Source organism: Bactrocera latifrons, unplaced genomic scaffold (genome assembly GCF_001853355.1).
Source record: "Bactrocera latifrons isolate USDA-ARS-PBARC rearing strain unplaced genomic scaffold, ASM185335v1 scaffold_42, whole genome shotgun sequence".
NCBI lineage: Eukaryota > Metazoa > Arthropoda > Insecta > Diptera > Tephritidae > Bactrocera > Bactrocera latifrons.
The window spans coordinates 395,952-416,059 of NW_017537068.1; the positions used below are offsets into that span (position 1 = coordinate 395,952).

At 38.4% G+C, this 20,108-nt stretch overlaps 1 protein-coding gene across 2 annotated transcripts in view; it reads right to left on the reverse strand.

Moving 5' to 3' along the window:
* Nucleotides 1-409: 409 nt before the first annotated feature.
* Nucleotides 410-20,108, reverse strand: part of LOC108972720 (paired box protein Pax-2-like) — a 28,849-nt gene continuing 9,150 nt past the window's right edge. Inside the window, exons 2-7 of one of the 2 annotated variants that reach the window (XM_018939451.1) lie at nucleotides 16,715-16,933; nucleotides 6,075-6,215; nucleotides 3,577-3,927; nucleotides 3,326-3,510; nucleotides 561-1,525; nucleotides 410-460 (exon numbers count right to left, since the gene is read on the reverse strand). In XM_018939451.1, coding sequence (XP_018794996.1) covers nucleotides 755-1,525; nucleotides 3,326-3,510; nucleotides 3,577-3,927; nucleotides 6,075-6,215; nucleotides 16,715-16,933 — 1,667 coding nt within the window. In that variant the 3' untranslated portion in view covers nucleotides 410-460; nucleotides 561-754. Of the gene's footprint in view, nucleotides 461-560; nucleotides 1,526-3,325; nucleotides 3,511-3,576; nucleotides 3,928-6,074; nucleotides 6,216-16,714; nucleotides 16,934-20,108 lie in introns of those variants that run through there. The other variant, XM_018939452.1, reaches the window with a different exon arrangement.

The window sequence follows — 20,108 nt, forward strand, 5'->3', positions numbered from 1 at the left end:
AGCACAAGAGGAAAAAAGAGAGAGATAGAAGAAGGTAAAGAGAGCGCTATTGCTCTCGAGAGAAGTATGAAAAGAGATATATAGAAAGAAATAGAGTGCTGTGTAGAATTGCATAACCTCGGGTAGTCTGTATCAGGTTATGACGCTAAACGTAGTACAGTTTTCTCCAGTTTTTGCAGCTAAAATGTTTCTCCTACATTTTGCAATATTCTTATATTAGTGAAAGCCTACCATAGTGTCGCTTTGGTTGATGTTCAAATAAAATCTCGTTTTATTATAACTTTTTGAATAACATACTTACTGTATCGTATTATCACTTGATAAAAAGAGATTAAATGATTTTAATTTTAATTTAATTTTTAGTTATATTCCAGAGTTTAATTACTTTCATTTTAATTTACAGTTAATTGCACTAAGTTACTTAAATTTGATTTGAGAGAATTAAATTATTATAAAATACCTAAAGAGAGCGCTTGGAATTCAGTTTGCTATATAGATACATATATATATCTGTCTCTTATACACATCTAGATGTGTATAAGAGACAGATTATAAAATACCTAAAGAGAGCGCTTGGAATTCAGTTTGCTATATAGATACATATATATATAACCCTCTCTTATAATATAGCGTTAAGACTAATCATTTCGCTCTAAATACACATGTTACACACAACCTTACTCCGTTAGAATTGCTTTAATCAGACTTGGGAATCCTATGCAGCATTGGGCTTAGTCCTCAGGCTCAGATCTGCTTATTTTTCATAATTTGTCACATCCTCATTGCACTGCCCACTACTTTCCACATCTTGCACCACATTTATCTCCTCCTCTGATACCTTTGAGTGTGTCGTGTTCGTCGGTGAGGGTGTGACAGAGTGAGAAAGTGGTGAGTCATCTTCGCCGTTTTCGCCCCCGCTCGCCAGCAGTTTCGACTGTTGTGCGGCGGAGACAACTTGGCGGGTGAAGTTTAGCGCGAGCATTGCCTCGGACAATACGGGATTCACCACCATTGAGCGGAAAGCACTATGCTCACCGCCCATTAATAATGGAACTGATGCTGTGTGCGATGGAATGACCAACGCAGGTGGTGGTGGTGGTGGTGGTGTTGTTTTGCCGTGTTGCGGCGAAGGCAACGCTTTTGATTTCGTTGAGTCGCTGCTGTGGTGGAGCGCTTCGTGGTTTCGTTGTTGGTGTTGCTGCAGACTCACTGTATTCATGTTCGTGTGAAATTGTTGTCCGTCTTGCTTTGCTGTAGGGATAAAAGCGTTCACAAGCTTGTGTGTATAGTCCAACGTATGGGCTGTTGTACCCGTTTGCAATCCGTAGTAGTTGTTTGTTGCGTTCGCTTTGCTGGTGTTGTTGTAATTCTCCACATCCAATATATGGTGAAGTCGTTGTGGGTTGACTGGTGAATGGTTGCGTTGCATCGCGCAGTGTGTCTGAGGTGAGTTGGAACCCTGCTGTTTCAGCTGGCTGACCCGCTGGTGTCGGCGCCATTTCGCTCGTCTGTTGGAAAACCAAACCTAATGTTGATCAATACGAAGAATACAATTTGTTAGTTGGTAAAATGGTTGTAGGAGTAATTAAACACGTTTCGACAGGTGTTTGCGTAGGAACAGGAGTTAAAGGAAGCTTTGTTGAAAGTATTATGGCATGCAGATATACTTAGATAAATATACGTATGTGTGTATATATAACCCGAAATTGTGGAGGTCTCTACGGAAAACTGGTCTAATATTTGGAGGTAAGGTAAGATCCTTAATAATTGAAGAACACAATTACTTTGAGTAAACTTAAATAGCTTTGATTACTAGTCTTACGTGCGAGGATCTAATTCTCCTAACGCCTATGTATCAAAAAAAATCTGAGTACATTTTAAAGCATTTTTAAGGGAGTCGATAAACCACCATTAATTTTAAAGATGTAAGTCCTTTCAGATGCTAAGCTTTTACGTTATTCCAGCTTCGCTACTGAATAAATAACTCATAGTCGGTGAAGACCAAAGGTAATTTTCTAGAAAGTAATTGGTATATCTAAGGTTCAATTGTCTTCTGCGGCAAAGCTGCTACTATTATAATATGCTGAACTGTATTGCATCCTTAAATGATGTTCTGCATTTCTACTTATGACTTTTACTCGAAATCTAATAACTAATTTTACAACAAATCAAGCTGAGCCAGGATTTTCTAAGCAGTTTCTCCAGTTGGGTGCCTCATATGCTCATAAATTGGTTACCCAATGATATTAACTGAAAATCGCTTCGGAACTCAGGTTGAAGGAAATAATTAAACAATGTCGAAGTGCGAGACAGAAAAAGGCAATATTAAATGCGATGACTAAAATAACAAAAAAGAAATGGAATCCTATAGAATCTGTCTCAAACGTTAAGAAAAAAGAAACACAGTGGGTCTAGCTTGACTAGGTCAAGCAGACGCTAAAATTATGGAACATTGTCCAAACGTCTCGTAGATTTCATAGTGTGAAGGTCTTTCCGTGTAACAACTGTGGGATTATGCTCCAAGCATGTGGTATCACCAATTCTGGAAATACCAGCTGATATACCCATAGTCCCTACAAAATCGCAGTAAATTGAACGACCTAAAACAGGCTTTGACTGAAGAATGGAGCAAAATCTCTCCAGAAGTTACAAAAAATCTTACAGAATCTATGCCTAGAAGATTAACGGAGGTCTTGAAGTCCAAAGGAAAGCAAACAAAATATTAGACTCTTATATCAATTTAGTTTATGTACATATAAGTATGTGTTTTAACTTTACGGAACTCTGTTTACTTTTTTTGACGCGATAAAACGGAGTTTTTGTAATTTAAGTGAATTATTTTTGGCTGTGTTTAGTTTTTGTGTATTATTTATACTAAGTTAAACTCTTATAATATCAGCCTTGAATTCTGTAATACAACTTTTTATTGTTGCATTGAAGACTGCGTTGTTATAAACACTTTAATATTGATAGAACTGCTGTTTACTTATTTTTGACGCTCACAGTAAGTAACCAGAATAAGAAAAGAATTTTTATTGCGCAAGATATGTGAGAGCGGTAACTTTCTTTCAAATTATTTGAGGAATGGTTTTTGCCGCTACAATTCCAAAGGCTCTAACGAGATAGTTTTACAGTTCAAAAACTTGTATTAGCTTAACTGTGAGCAAACGTAAAATTTATGATGTTATGTTTCCTGTATTAAGTATTAAATCTACTACTTTATTGCATAAATTCTTTCTATGATATACTGACATTCAATATTTGACTGTCTACTAGATTACCTTTTTTGATTTCTAAACTTATTATATAAAACAATTGCACCTACCTGAACTCTCGCTTCACTCAGTGCAGTGCGCGCTGCTAATTTCTCTCTCGTGCTCACACAAGGGTAATGTGACTTTTCGAACTCCTTCTCCAGCTCATCCAACTGCTCAGAATTGAATGTAGTTCGATTTCGACGGAATTTAGGCTGATCGCTGTCATCTGTGTCAGAGTCCTCGCCTTCAATATCTGTAAATATCACATTCGTTTTATCAATAATTAAAGAAACTAGCCTGAAATCAACTAGAATCCTACCAATCATACGACTGGCATCCGGTGATCCCAATGTCTCGTGACTACCCGACCCGGGTGATATTGGTGGTATGGAAATATTGGAATTTGCCGGTGGAAGACTACCTTGGGGCAAACTGTTTGGGAAACCGCAACCGACACCACCAGCGCCAGCCGCTGTTGCGCCAGGCGTCCATAGATGAGGCGGTGGTGGTGGTAAGGTGGACGGCCATGTCGGAAAGCCGGGATGTGTGGGATGCATATAAACATAACTGGTAGCGCGTGCGAATTCAGCAGCAGCACGTTCTGCCGCGCGATTACGTAATATGCGATTGATGGAGGATACGGAGGGCGCCGTAGCATTCGTGCAAACACCTGAAAATGTTTAGATTTGGATGTATTATTTATTCGATTTAGGAATGACAATAACCAGACTCTAAATCTCTAATAGAAGTTCGCCTCTAGCATTTTATTTAATTTTAAAGGAATCCATGATAAACTTCATAGTACTTCTGTTCGGTATATTATATATTGGTATGTTATATTTTTTTCTAAAAAATAGCGTATCCCGGAAATGTTAAACGGGTCAACAACTTTGCTAAGAGACTATTGGTCTAAAACCGGTTATAAAAATTTGTAGTAATTTTTTGAGATATCAAAAATTTCTACATAGGTGCAGATCGAACAACTACATCTCTCACCAGCACAAGAAAAATCTTTGTCCAAGAGTCCTGAAAATATAAATTCAAACAGAATTCTGTGAATTTCATCGGAATTTCGATGATAGGCTTAGTATAACCACTTTACCTGGTGGCATATAATCACCACATCTTCTCTTTGAACTTTTTCATTTATGAAACCGAGATTTTAAGTTCGAGTTTTATATGAGAGTTGAAGACAGAACTTTGTTTAAAATTTATTTCTCTGTTATCATATATACATCATACACTTCTTCATATATGATATTAGATAAATGAACTTTATGTTAGTTAGACCATGAAGAGTGGGTCTCAGCCAGATATTTGCTTATAACTTATCAGCGGGCATCGGGAATTTTCATTTAGTATGGACAAAAGACTTAAAAAGCGGAGTAATCTTGAAGAAGAAGGTTTGGAGCATTGAAACCGTAACAGTTGAAGAATAAAATACATTTATTTACAGGAAGCCAGAATCGTGGTAACTGTTGTTGTTAAGTTTAATTGAAATTGACGTTTTGCATGTGTTCTGCTACATCTACAGGCTCCAATAGCCTTCTTAATTACAAACAATGAAAAGAAGAAGAAGAAAAGCAGCGCCCAAGTGGAAGGGATATGTGCAGGTTGTGCGAAGCAACTACTAAGCTGTTTAGTGTGATCGGCGCGTAGAGTTCACGACGAGACAGCAATTTGATGTGAGCGATCGATATCAAACCCAATTTGAATGCGGTGACTGACTAAATGTCAAGTACGAAGACCGAAGCCTATACGCATTCGCAAATGAACTACCTACATAGTATGCAAAGCTAAGTGTGCGCAGCGGACATAAATATATGGAGCGAGGCCGCAGCGAAGCTTTCACGATGTATCTACTGTTGTTGTGGCACGTTGACTAAGCGACTCCGCTGTGACAGCTGCGCAGAAAGAAGCAAATAAGAAAATCCTGCAGCGCAGTGACGAACAAGCTGAGTGCCGTTCAGCCGCATTTACATATCAATCTTTCCGCATTCGAACGCGTGTCTTCTTCGCTTCCGCGAGCAACATTTAGAAGATGCTATACGGGGTTGTATACGCATACGCGTCTGATTACGGCGCTATAGCGTCCGGATGCTAATAAATTAGACTATCGATAAATCTGGCGAGTGCAACAATACATTACATCTGTCTCTTATACACATCTAGATGTGTATAAGAGACAGGTTGTATACGCATACGCGTCTGATTACGGCGCTATAGCGTCCGGATGCTAATAAATTAGACTATCGATAAATCTGGCGAGTGCAACAATACATTACATTTTGTGTGTGTGTGTGCTGAAGTCAGTTAAGTCGAGGGAAATTGCAAGGAAGGCATTTATTTGGCCTCAGTTACTGAGCAGACCATAAATTCATCAGTAGGTATGACCGACCACCGTCCCACTATGGGGCACAAGAAGCCGACCAGTGCGTAACTCTTTATCAAAGGGTATGCATTACAGCGCACGGAAGTGTTCGTATGTGTGCGGTGCTTTAGCAATCGCAATTCATTGGTAATTTGTTTGGCCAATCATTTTGGTCGCAACTCTTCTTCTGGGGGGTTGACGGCGTCACTTAATGAGGTAAAACATCAAGCGACCGCTACGTAAGCTGAGCTAAAGCCAAGTCGCGTCAGTCATGCCGTTAGCATGGTCAATTGTGCGAGCGCGCGAGATAGGCAGCACGGTGGCTAGGCGGGCAGGCAGTCATTCAGTCACTGGCTTCCAGTGAGCACCCACGGACAAGATTTGTGTCTTTTAAGTCTGTTGTTGAGGTTCGTACATGTGTTCGCTTGTGTTGTTTTTTTACTCACCTTCCGATATCAGCCGTTCGCGTATTTCCCACGCAAATATTGTCGGATTATCGCGTTTGTATTGCTCGATTTTCGAGACTACAGCGGGCGTAGCAACTTTTGGCTTTGATCCGCCGATTAAACCAGGTGGCCTCAATGTACCTGCAATTATAGAAATTAAACAGATATGAACATGAATAATCACACACGATAACTGATCGATGGCTGGAAGGGTTAAGACATTGAATTTGGCTTTTACAACAACATTACGCCTGGTGTTGATAAAATCATTCAAATTCGGTTCATTCAGTTTAAAGCGCTCATTCGTAAAATTTTCGAATAATACTGTTTTTTAGTTACGCAGACAGATATGTATTGAAGTTTTGTTGGCATGAACTACAATACAAATTTAAAGAAACATACACGCAGATTGAACGTAGAAATGACACAAAGGCTTTCGAGTCGTAAAAACGTTATCATGGGCTTAATTATTACTAACTACTTTGACGATAAATTGAACAGTTTGATATCGACCGGACTGAGGTCTCAGAAGAACAACGAAACTTTCCATATTAAGAATTCTACACTACACATGTGACGTCGGACTTCATTGGTTCTATTGGTTAAGAGCTTAGGAGTGACGTAAAACTGGAACTATATATAGGTTTGATAGAGAATTTTTACCGCAAGAAGTATTCTTTACCATTTTAAGGCAAAGGCAGGAATTCTACTAGCAGAATTTTAGTTACAAGAGTTCAATCAAACATTGTATAATGACCAAATCAAGTTATGAAGGAGGTACAGAAAGGAGGCTTGGTCAAAAATTTAATTTTATTTATTCTTAGTTAACTATTGTAGGATGTTAGTTGAAGTCCAGGGAACCAGATACTCAGTTATGCAATAGGTTTTCCTAAAGAGGCAAACAGCGAGTTTTACGTTAGTCACCGCACACTATATAGGAGTGACAATGTGAAATTAAGAATGTCTACCAAAAAATATACGTTTTATGACTAATAAAAGGTACGTATAAGTAATAACGAGGAAATATGCATTGCTTTCCTGATAGTTAGTAGTACATAACCGGAACCGGGTTTATATTCGCACAAGGCGCTATTTAATTATTTGGCGCTAAAACAATTTTTTTATCTATGCAACCAAAATAATAAAAATAAGTGGGTCGGTTTATAATACATCTGTGGATTTTTGAGCTGTGACAATTTTTATTTACCTTTATATATGAGGCCTTCGCCACTTGTATTCATATCCACCGCTTTGACCTTGATGTTCGACCTTTCGAACATTTTGGTGATTTTTTTTTATGTTTTTTGTATGCTAATCGCCTGCGGCCCACCAGAACAATAAATAAGTGAATGCTAATTTGTGCATATATTTTAAATGTTTTTGTTGCTTAATCGCATATACAGTGGTGACCTCATAATTAGAAACGATATGCTACAAAAAATCAAATCACTGTATACTTTTTTTAAGACGCGTACTGTAAATTATAAGCCCCGTTATTCGTATAGTACAGACTATAAACATTATTGTTAAAAAAACACGTGACTATTTTCTGATTGGTTATTGAAAAAAATAAATTTGTTTCCCGGTTAAGGGTTTCTTGGCTGGCTACGTAATTAGAAACACGTTTGATTCTCGGATTTTTTGAACTTAGCGATAAAGTGAGTATACTACAATTAAACAACGTTCAATTAAAAACGTTTTAATCATTAGAATGGGGGAAAAAAAAGTCATGTACTCCCAAAATAAAGTACTATCAAAAGGAGAAATTGTCAATGTCAGCTATCGCACAAAGGTTTGCTTGCTTCAAAAAATGGTATTTGGAGCAATTCATTTGTATAACAAATACAAAGAAATTTGAAACCCCTACCAGGAAGACCAGACCTCGAAAAACCACTCCAGCAGAACACAACAACACGTTCATGACTTCGCGTGAAATTAAGGCTGAAGTTGGACAAGCACTTAATGTAGAAATCTGAGCTCGGACGATAAAAAGGCGTTTACAAGAGTTGGGACATCGTGGGTGCACGAAAAAAAAACCGCTTGTATCAAAAAAATTTTATTAAGCGCTTGCGATTTGCAAAGGAAATGCTGAAAAATGCCCAATACTGAAATAGAGTTCTCTGGAGTGACGAATCTAAGTTCAATTTATTTCAGTTCGACGGAAAGTCGTAGATAAGACGTCCTCCCAACATAGCACTGAACCTCAGGTGCACTGTGATAAAAGTAAAACGCGGTGGCGGATCTTCTATAGTTTGGAGAGCCTTTTTCGCTCGTGGTGTTGACCCAATGGTGTGTGTTCAAGGGATAATGGACGAATATCAATATAAAAATATTCTGTTGAATGTAATGGAATCATATTCCTTTGAGAATATGCCAGTCCATTACATTTTCCAGCAGGTTAACGAACCGCAACACACCTAAAGGTTAGTGAAAAGCTGGCTGTCGGATAAAAATGTTGATGTTTTGGATTGACTTCCACAAATTCCTGATCTTAACCCAATTGAAAACTTTCGAGCAATTATGTAACAAGATCTTAAGAATAAACAACCGCGAAAATATGACGAGTTGATTCAAATGGTTCAACAAAATTGGAACACCATATCAGTGCAAATATGCCAACAATTAATCCAAAGATTTTCATGAAGACTAGACAATGTTGTTAAAAATAAGGGATATCCAACAAAATACTAAAAAATTTAGTCAATTTTTTCAATTGAATATAAATATTTTTAAGTTGTTACTGTCGTTTATAATTATATGACCAACCTGAATTTGGTGTTCTTTGTGTTTGCCTCATTTTCATTAAAATAGAATTAATGTTGTTGTTTTTTTTATGTAAAACTCAAATAAAATGTGTTACCTTGTTGATTCCAATTTATAGTTTTAATGTGGAAATCTAAATTTTTAAAATAAGTTAAGATAACTATATGCAGCAAAGTCATTTCTAATTATAAGACCACCACTGTATGTAATGTTATAAGTGGGAATCCAATTACCTAAGAACCAATATAGTTTGGATGGGGTTTTACATACTATATGTACATACATGTGTTTGTTGTGGAGTGTAAACGCTTTTTCTGATTCTCGCGCGCGGCTTGCCCGGTAATTTGCACAAACAACACGTTAGTAACCAATTTGGTCGCACATTGCAACAACTCAATGACACATTTGAATAGATATTAACAATTTGTTTACAAAAGGTGACTCGACACCACCGATGCCGCCAAAGCAACACTGAGACAAAGCGCCACAGGCACACACAGGTGAACGCCACTACGCGTAGAAAAAAGGTAACTGTGTAAATATAAAAAATAAAACGCAACAACAACAATTGATACTTTGAAATAGTATAAAGTCATAAAAACTATCTATGTAAAGCTATGTCATCATATCACAAGCTCCACAAAACGACCGACACAGCGTTCCAGTGAGCTCATGCGTACCCTCTTTAAATATATACATACATATACATATGTACATATTTGCTTGAGCAAGGGCGTTCCGCAATTAGACAAACTGACTGGGGTTTCCAAGGTGTGATCAGCGGTGAATAATTAGAGAAGCGTAAAACGGTCGCAGAGTTCTAATTTGGTGAAAAAAGTGTGCCTTCAAAATGACCACCGCCACCATCACCACACACACCGCTATGAAAGACTAAGACCTCAGTGCTCTTACTTAGAGAAATAATTCCCATTTTTCCAAAATTGAAATTTTTATTTTCTACGATAAGACAAATCGCACCGCGCTCGTATATTTGCTTGCATATTCGCATGCATGATACTTGCGAGCATTGTTTACCAGCTTATGCGACCCTCCGCTCATCCGACCAACCGTTCATCTCCCCGCTCTTCAGCACCCGCGCAATATCATCCGCAAAGTAAAGAAAACTCATCGGAAGCTGTTGACAGCCGATTATTTGTACTTCAAATTAGTTTCGAGAACAAAAAGCAATAACAACTACACCAACAATAACAACAACGATAACTACAAAATATTTGTTAAAAGTGCAAACATTGTCATTGCAACAGTCGCAATTGATGCCGCCGCGTAATTGCAATATGCTAATGCTTACAAAAACAACAGTGGAAGAAACTTGGCAGCAACAGACAAATCGCCGCCGCCGGAAGTTCTGTTTCGCACTAAATGTAAGTATTTGTGCTATTGTCCAGACAATAAGCGTACCGTAGCGCCTACACACAAAACTATGCATACATACATATGTACATACACTCGCACAGATAAATGCCGCATATCTGCTTATGACTTTAATCAGCAAAACATCTGGTGAAAAAATAATTACGTGAATGACTACGGGCATTCTCATTCAGTCGCGTCACATACGCTCACACTAACATTCACTCGTCCAATCGCCGCTCAAGCGAATTACCCTTACGAGTATTTGTGCCGATTGTTTGTTGTTGTTAGTATGTGGTAGATAGGTAGCAAGTGGTAATTAAAGTCAACAATTAGAAATCAGATTAAACAATTAAAATTATGTGAAATATATGCCATTGCGAATTCACGCTGAGAAATTGGAATTGGAAATGCTTTATGCTGAAAATATTCACTGGCTGATTGTGCATAATTTGCAAGCGCTTTGAAAACCCCAAATTCCGTAGGTATTATCTTCGGTTTTGAAGTTTTTTTATTAAGTAGAGTTAGTGAATTTATAACTGTTTGTATCGGTAAAGCATTTTGTACCGCAAAAAAGCGGGGACATAATCTCATTCTATAAAAATGTTTCCAAATTGGAAATTAGTGTGGGCGAATTTTTGAACAACTATTTCCGTCTCTTTACGACTTTCTTTCTCTGGCAGTATCTTTTAAGCAGATCTGCTAGATATCGAGCGCGTGCCGAGAGTCGTTCCCATTACAGTCGGGCCTAAATAAGCGGGAAGAACATGGTTTTTTATTTGAACAAAGAGTGTAAATTCGACAGCACTATTCCAAAACTAATTTACTTCTGGTAGTAAAGCCATTCATAACAAGTAAAGAAGGCCTAAGTTCGTGTGCAACCGAGCATTTTATACTCTTTCAACTTGCAAGAATCAACGCCGGGGAAATACCTTCAGATGTAAAACGTGAACCAGAGGATCGGAATGTAAGCAATTTTATATGCCTACATATATACTCTATATAACTCACACACAGCCCAACAAATTCGATATAAAATTTGTTAGAAAAACCAAAATCATTATACGTAGTATATGGGAGTTGGGGTAGTATCGACCCGATTTTATCCGTTGTCATGCCATATACCAAATAATGTTCCTTGGGTTTTATTAAAGTATTTCACATACAATCACCAATCATAGAGAGTCCGTCGGATATTCGGAAATCCTAAAAGGAAAGTTTTCGTTGAAATTTATCAATTTTAGGTACAAAGATACACTGTTAGGAGTAAAACACGCTCTCTCATTTTTATTGTGATAGCTCACATATTGACCCTTATATCCAGTATAAAGTCACCTGGAAGTTCGAAAATGTTTATATTATATATCAATATATATATTGGGGACTCAAGAAGTATTGAATCGATTCAAATCATTTTATGCACACGGAATTACTATTGGCAGGAAAGGATTCTGCCTAAATTTTAATTGTATATTTCACACATCAACCGATATTTTTGATCAAAAGCCAACTATAAATACTGGGGTCCACATATTCGATACCTAGGGTCCTGAACAGTTTTGATTGGTTGAACAATTTTTGGTCAAAAGGTGGCATACTTAAAGATAATTAATTATTACTGCAAAATTGTATTCCGATATATTGGTTATATCCTGATTTGTGTACTTGTGTTAAGTTTTATGTGAAGTAAGCGTAATTGTAGTGACATAAAAATATGTTAAAAATGCAAAAAGTGGGCGGTGCCACGGCTATCGTCTAATTTTCATACCGGCTCTTATAAAACCCTGTCGTGGCATCTTTGGTAGAGAGCGGGGTCATCTTCTGATTTCATCCATTTTCACACTATGAATAGGTCTCCGTGAGCGGAGCTCAAACCGTTTTTCTCCAAAATAAGTAATATAATAGGCATAGACAACTTGCTCATAGTGTCCTTGAAAAAAGGTAACATAGGTAAAATACTTGTCAAATAATAACAGGAATTACTACTCCTACCAGCTGAAGAGTTCAAAGACCTAGTAGTTGTCATAAAAGATATAGAGTCTTCGCTAGACTCTAACGATGTTCAAAAAACAATGGAAGAAAGTGGATTTATTATTAAATCAGTAGTAAATATTTTTAAAAGAATGAAGATCCCACAACCAATGTGTAAAATAGAATTGATGTAAAATTCTAATCAACCAAAAAAAAACAAAACACATCCGATTTACAATCTAAAATATCTGCACCATCACAGAATATCAGTACAATGCACAAACTGCCAAGAGTATGGGCACACGAAAATATGTGCACCCTACAAAATGTATAAGTTAAAAACGTAACAAACGAATGTCATCCATCGAAAATTTATGCTCTTGCTGAGCGCTCTTATTGGTGATAATAATGATAAGAGAATTGATATGCAAATGAACGTAGTAAGCATTCCAGCATGATCGTGCGTGGCATTCAAAGCAATTTATGTTATTTTGGCTGACCAATTCCTCCTATTTTAGTTGTTGTCTTTACTAAGGCTAACTTATATAAACACTTAAAAACGAAATTGTTTGTCGGAATTCAAGCACGTCGTAATCGAATGATAAATATTCCATCTAGCGAAAATATTAAAAATAATGCAACTCAAGGAAGCTATGCAAATGTGGTGAAAAGCAGCACCGCACACATGTAATTGCCCCAAAACCCACCAAATCGAAGCGTTGAAACTATGATTTTCAACCTTACCCAATTTATGACACAACTTATGTAACAAAGTAAAAGGGTCTAATAGCAAAATCAGCTCAATCACTTGCTTAAGCTTGTCTAGTTTTTAAATAGATTTAAGATTTTATAACTTCTTGTTGGCCTTAAAAAAGCAGATCCAATAAATAAAGAAATATTAAAAAAAAAAGGCCTTCTTTTAATATTTAAGCTTAACAAATTTAGTTATTTAAGCTGTATTGCTTTAGGAGTTACGTGCATTAAACTTATTATAGGGCGGGGCCACGTCCAGTTTTTCAAACTTTTTTGCCTACTACGATCCCCTCTACAAATTAGGGTTTTATATTTTAATTTAGTCCTTAGTTATGGCACTTTACAGGTTTTCGATTAATGGAGATTTGTAGATATGGCAGTGGCTCAATTACGCTCATCTACGAAGTCGTAATTTTTTTTGTACTGAGAAACCCCCGTAGTAAGTTTACATAAAATATTTCAATTTTTACTCAAGTTAAAGCGTGCACGGGCGGGCGGACATAACCCTATATTTATTTCGATTAGTTTTAGGTGATACGTACAGTCGTTAAGTGAACAAAACTATAATACTCTGTAGCAACAGGTTGCACGAGTATAAAAAATTGAGATCCTGTCACATAAATATAAAGAAAGTGGAGAAAATTGCTGAATTACATGGAGTATGCCCAGTATTCTGCGATATTAGTCAAAAACTGGGGCTATTATTGCGCCTTGATAACATACTCTTTCATGCATGAAATTGGAGGTCGTGACTTCGGGGACGTTTAGCTTCAAAAAGAGGGTGCCACTTCCCACACATCGCAATGGATTTGTTGAGAGAACACTTCGATGAGCAGATAATTTAACTTTTTGGCCATCAAGATCATGTGATATCACACCGTTAGACTTTTACCTGTGGGGATATGTTAAGTCTTAAGTCGATGCAGACAGTCCCGCTTTGATTCAGGCCTTGGAGCAAAACATCACGTTTGTCATTAACCAGTTACCAGTCGAAATACTCGAACGGAATATTGAAAATTGGGCTCAATGAGGAGATCATCTGAGACGTAGCCGCGGCCAACATTTGGTGGATGGAATCATGTGTAGAAGTTTATGCAAGTGAGGAAAGTTCTCTGATCGCCATTCACTTGGGAGTGGCCAGAAACAATTCTTTAGTATATGGCTCAAGCATCTCACGAGTTCCGGTCTTTGACCAAGTATCCTCTGGGTACCCTAAAAACATCCATTTGAGTACGAGCTAAAGTAAGAAGGCGAAACATCCCTTCCACAATGAAAAAGCGTAAACAGCTGTCCAACTGGTTGATGTCCTTATTAGACTGAAAGCTGACATCACCGCCGTTTAAGAAATGCAACGGACGGGACATGGACTGAGACGAGGGCCGAAAAATTCATCAAGCTACCTGGCTGTCTCCGGATAGAAATACCACCAACCATCTGATCGATTTTCTACTCGACTTGCACTTTTGCTCTCTGAGAGCACTCGTCAACAAATCGGTGAAAGGGAACAGAGGGACGGTATTTCAAACTCCTTACGTACCGAAACCATTTGTTTTCGTAAAATGCAAAAGAACAGCTGGTACGACAAGGAGTGCCGTGTCGCAGCGGAGAGAAAAAAACTGCCTACCTCGTAACTTTACGATCGAGCACAACACGTGCGGGATGGGAAAGATACTAAGAGCATACTCTTGTAGAACCTCCAAAGGTGATCTAGTGACCGATGCCCAGAGCATACTAAAATTATTGAGACAACACTTATCCAGGTTGCTGAATGTCACTGAAGGTACCACGCCAGGATAAGGCGAACCCCAATCGATGATGATGGAGCAGACGTTTCATTGTCCAATCATGAAGAAGTTGGAATAGCAATTACTCGTCTGAAGAACAACAAAGCAGCGGGAGTCGTTGGATTACTGAGCGAGCTATTCAAACACGGCGGCGAAGAACTGATAAGAAGCATGCATCAGTTTCTTCACAAAATATGGTCGAACGGAAGCATGTTCAACGATTGGACTTTAGGTGTTCTCTGCCCAATCCACAATAAAGAAAACCCCACAATTTGTGCCAACTACCCTGGTATAAGCCGCCTCAACATCGTGTAGAAGGTTCTATCGATATTTTTGTGTTAAAGACTAACCGTCAACAAATTGATTGGACCTTATCAGTGTGGCTTTAGACCTGGTAAATCAATAACCGACCAGCTATTCAGCATACCCCGAATTTGGGAAAAGACAAGTGAAAGGAGAATCCGCACACACCACCTCTTCGTCGATTTCAGAGCTGCTTTCAACAGCACGAAAAGGAGCTGTCTTTATGCCGCGGTGTCTAAATTTCTTATCCCCGTAAAACTAATACGACTGCATAAACTGAAGTTGGGCAAGACCCAAAGCTCCGTCAGGATCGGGAAGAACCTCTTCGAGCCGTTCGATACCAAACGAGGTTTCAGACAAGGCGACTCTATATCGTGCGACTTCTTCAATCTGCTGCTGGAGAAAATAATTCGAGTTGTAGAATTTAATCGAGCATGTACAATCTTTCGATATTGATGATATTGATATCATCGACCTCAACACCCGCGACGTTAGTTTTGCTTTCTCCAGAGTGGACAAGGAAACAGAGCAAATGGGTCTGGAAGTGAACAAGGGCAAGACGAAATATCTCCTGTCATCAAACAAACAGTCATCGCACTCGCGACCTGGCTCTCACGTCACTGTTGACAGTCATTACTTTGAAGTCGTAGATAGTTTCGTTTCTCTTGGAACCAGTATTAACATCACCAACAATGTCAGCATGGAAATCCAACGCAGGATAACTCTTGCCAACTGGTGCTACTTCAGACCGAGTAGACAGTTGAGAAGTAAAGTCCTCTCTCGACTCAAAAAAATCAAACTCTATAAGTCACTCATTAACCCCGTCCTACTATATGGTGTAGAGGCTTGGACGATGACAACAACTGATAAGTCGATGTTGCGAGTAGGTCATGTTGTCCGAATGGACGAAAACACTCCAGCTCTGAAAGTATTCGACGAAGTCCCCCCCGGGGGAAGCAGAGGAAGAGGAGGACACTCCCTCAGTTGGAAGGTGGAGAAGGACCAGGCTTCGCTTGAAATATCTAATTGGCGCCACGTAGTGAAAAGAAGGAACGACAGGCGCGCTCTTGTTAACTCGGCTTTAATCGCGTAAGCGGTGTCTACGCTAAGAAGAAGAAAAACTGTGGCGTTGACGTTTCACCCTTTTTCTTCATTCACTTTCACTTTCACTAGTACACTGTTCCGGTTTCTGGGAATTTGGCGACATCATTGTATCTGAAGTCATGCCAAAAAGTTTTTAAACGTTAAGGGGCATTTTCATTGAGTAAAACAGTATATTTTGTAGACTGATATTTCCATGTTTGAGTTTTATTAAAGCATTCCGCAGACTTTTTCGTTTATTTACGATAAAGACTCTGAAAAAACAAAATTGCGTGTTTGCATGCATGGAAAAGGTGATCAAAACCCTAAGCACGACTGGAAAAATGAATGGTATTGCTAATGAGGCGTTAGTTGAACAAAACATAAGGTATGCAATAATCTTAACAGTAAAAGCACATCCAATGCTGTGATTAATAAACTCATAATCTGGAAACCCGTAAATATCCAATTCTGCTAAGATATTCAGGGCAATAAATTACGTTTATACTACAGCTGTGTTATTTGGTTACAAATATCTTGAAAGATGTCATTTAAGGTGTAAGATATTATGGAATTTATTTAGAATTTTATAAACGGTTTCTGTATTGTACCTACCCAACAACTTGGAGACAGCGCCTTGTTGCGTCAGCATATGTTGGGCCAAATCGTAGCCACGCAAACCGAAACGAGAGAGTTCCAAGAGGCGATGTTGTGACATTAGAGCATTGAGCGTTGAATGTGGGGCTGAATGCGCATTTCCAAAGATGTTACCCAAACTTGGAGCATTCGCAATGCCCGGCGGAATAGAGGCAGGTGGAGCGGCTGGTAGTCCCACTATAAGGAAGATAGAATGAAAGGAAATGGTGAGACAAATTATTGTAAAAAAGAAATAAACGATGAAACTGTAATTATGAAGAAGATTCGACAAAAAATGTGTCAGTGCGCTTGCAATTTACTAAAGTGTGAAACCTCATAGGCCACCACAAGCCACACTACTTTTACTTCACTTTTTTCTGGTGTTTCGAATAAAAGTTTAATTTGCTTTTACGCGGAATTTAAACGAGGCATCACACAGAAATTCCGCACATTGCGCGCCAACACCAAATCACTACAAATTTGTTCCATTGCACTGTCAACACAATTGTCTTTGAAGTTAAAGTTGCAACACTCGTAAGGAACACAAGCAGAAAGGGTAAAAGAAAAAAAACGCCCGTAACACTAACACATACCGTCAGAGCGCAGACGGAGATAGTAGAAAGAGTCCGCAAAATACTTGAGCCAGCACTTGCGGCTAGAAAAAAACTAAAAATGGTATAAAACTAAAAATCGGACGCATCGCACAAAATAATCGATACGTGATCATGGCTTGACGAGCCACTAACATGTCATATATGGGCATAATAGAGTGCTGGCTATCAAGAAGTCGTCATCGCGCTTTCGAATGCCGCGCCACAACAGCATGGCATCTTGAACGTCGTCATAATCATCTCCCAATGTGCGCACGAGTTCCCCAAGTGGCGGGCGATAACGCCTCACATCCATAACACTTGCCATTCTACTCATTATACGGCAGCGCGCGATCTGCAGCCACTAACCAACACCGGTGTTATCAACGAGTCGCGCGCATTGTGTGGTCCACCACCACCGGCCGCGTAGTCATGTTTTCGGTGCTAATTTCATCACTTGCTCGGAATTTGAGGAATTCCTGACAAGTTCCAAATACCGCCGGACTTCGTCGATCAATTCATTGTCATTGTATGGCAGTTGGCTGGGATCGGCACACATATAAAGCAACGCGTCGTGGCGCACAACTTGCTAAATAAAAAACCGCCAATGAACCAACGCGCGTCCATCTAAATCGCCCGGCGTAGGGCAATCCATATTGGCAGCAGTTCGTTCGTTGCTCAGATGCGAGTAATTTAGTAATTCCTGGGATGTAGAAGCTTTTATGTACAATTTGACATTTTATCTGATCGCAAGAACTGCTCACATTTTAACACTTTTTTGCCAATTCCAAGTAGCAACAACAAGTCTGACGGCTGACGTTTAGTTGTTTAGTTGTTTGACTGTTGGCTGCTGGTTATTGGTTCGCCATTGCATGGCTGGATTGCCGCATTTGTCGCATGAATGACCTGCGCAATGCGTACGTTGCAAATTCTTTGGCTTGAAGCGTCGTAGTCGTGCAGTTCACTTCAATTCGGTTAAGGCAGATAAATGTGCAATGCTTGAGATTTGATGTACCTTTTTGTATAAGAAATGTTTCGATTTCGGATTGCATAAGCATTAAAATACAGACTTTTTAAGCCTGGCTTTGTGATTTCTAAAACCAGTATTGTAGTAGTAAGTTAATACTAGTAATAAAGGAGTCTTCAAAAGAGCTCTCAATATCTACTTTAAAGACTTTTATTGTAACGACAAGAGAACAATCTCTGCATATTTTGGAGAACGCAGCCGAATCATCTGTATTTGGTCGAATAATATACCAGATCCGTTTTGACTCCCGTAGGAATGAAATCGTCGACAGTTTTTTGAAGAGGAAATTGTGAATTTGTCCAGGCTTCACTTGCATTCAGTTTTTGTTGCAGTAGACAGTAGACTCTATAAAAGAGTTCCATAGTTTTATATTGCAGTGAGTGAGGAGAAACTTCGATATAGTCTATACAGCTCAGGACATTTTTTTAACACTTTTAATTATATATACATATGGTATATTGTATATAAGGGTTATATATATTTTAAGAAAAGTGTAAGTAAGGCTATAAGAAAAAATGGATACCAATCATATATTTTAAGGTAACATTTAATCTTTGTTTGAAATTCAATAAATAATTTTTATACTCTCGCAACAAAGTTGCTAAAGCGAGTATTATAGTTCTGTTCACATAACGGTTGTTTGTAAGTCCTAAAACTAAAAGAGTCAGATATAGGGTTATATATACCAAAGTAATCAAGCTGACGAGTAGAATTGAAATCCGGATGTCTGTCTGTCCGTCCGTCTGTCCGTGCAAGCTGTAACTTGAGTGAAAATTGAGATATCATGATGAAACTTGGTACACGTATTTCCTGGCTTCATAAGAAGGTTAAGTTCGAAGATGGGCAAAATCGGCCCACTGCCACGTTCACAAAATGGCGAAACCCGAAAACCTATAAAGTGTCATAACTAAGCCATAAGTAAAGATATTAAAATGAAATTTGGCACAAAGGATCGCATTAGGCAGGGGCATATTTGGACGTAATTTTTTCGGAAAAGTGGTCGAGGCCCCGCCCCCTACTAACTTTTTTGTACATATCTCGAAAACTACTATAGCTATGTCAAACTCTACAGAGTTGTTTCATTCAGGCATTTCCATATACAGTTCAAAAATGGAAGAAATCGGATAATAACCACGCCCACCTCTCATACAAAGGTTATGTTGAAAATCACTAAAAGTGCGTTAAGCGACTAACAAAGAACGTCAAAAACACTAAATTTTACGGAAGAAATATCAGAAAGAAGCTGCACTCAGGCTTTCTTCAAAACTTGAAAATGGGCGTGGCGTCGCCCACTTATGGACCAAAAACCACATCTCAGGAACTACTCGACTGATTTCAATGAAATTCGATATAKAATATTTTCTTAACACCCTGATGACATGTACGAAATATGGGTGAATATCGGTTCACAACCACGCCTTCTTCCAATATAACGCTATTTTGAATTCCATCTGATGCCTTCTCTGTATAATATAGACATTAGGAACCAATGATGATAGCGGAATAAAACTTTACACAAATACGGTATTTGATGCGAGAGTACAAAATGTTCGGTGACACCCGAACTTAGCCCTTCCTTACTTGTTATATATCATGATAATATCACGTTTAAATTCATTCAGCAACTGCAAGTATAATTATTACAAAGTTTTTTTTTTTTAATAATATTGTGAATCAGTTGCTTCGTTATCCATTCACTTAATTAAACTGTATCAGAATTTTCGATCTTCTTTAGATGTCTTATTGATTCTTAAAT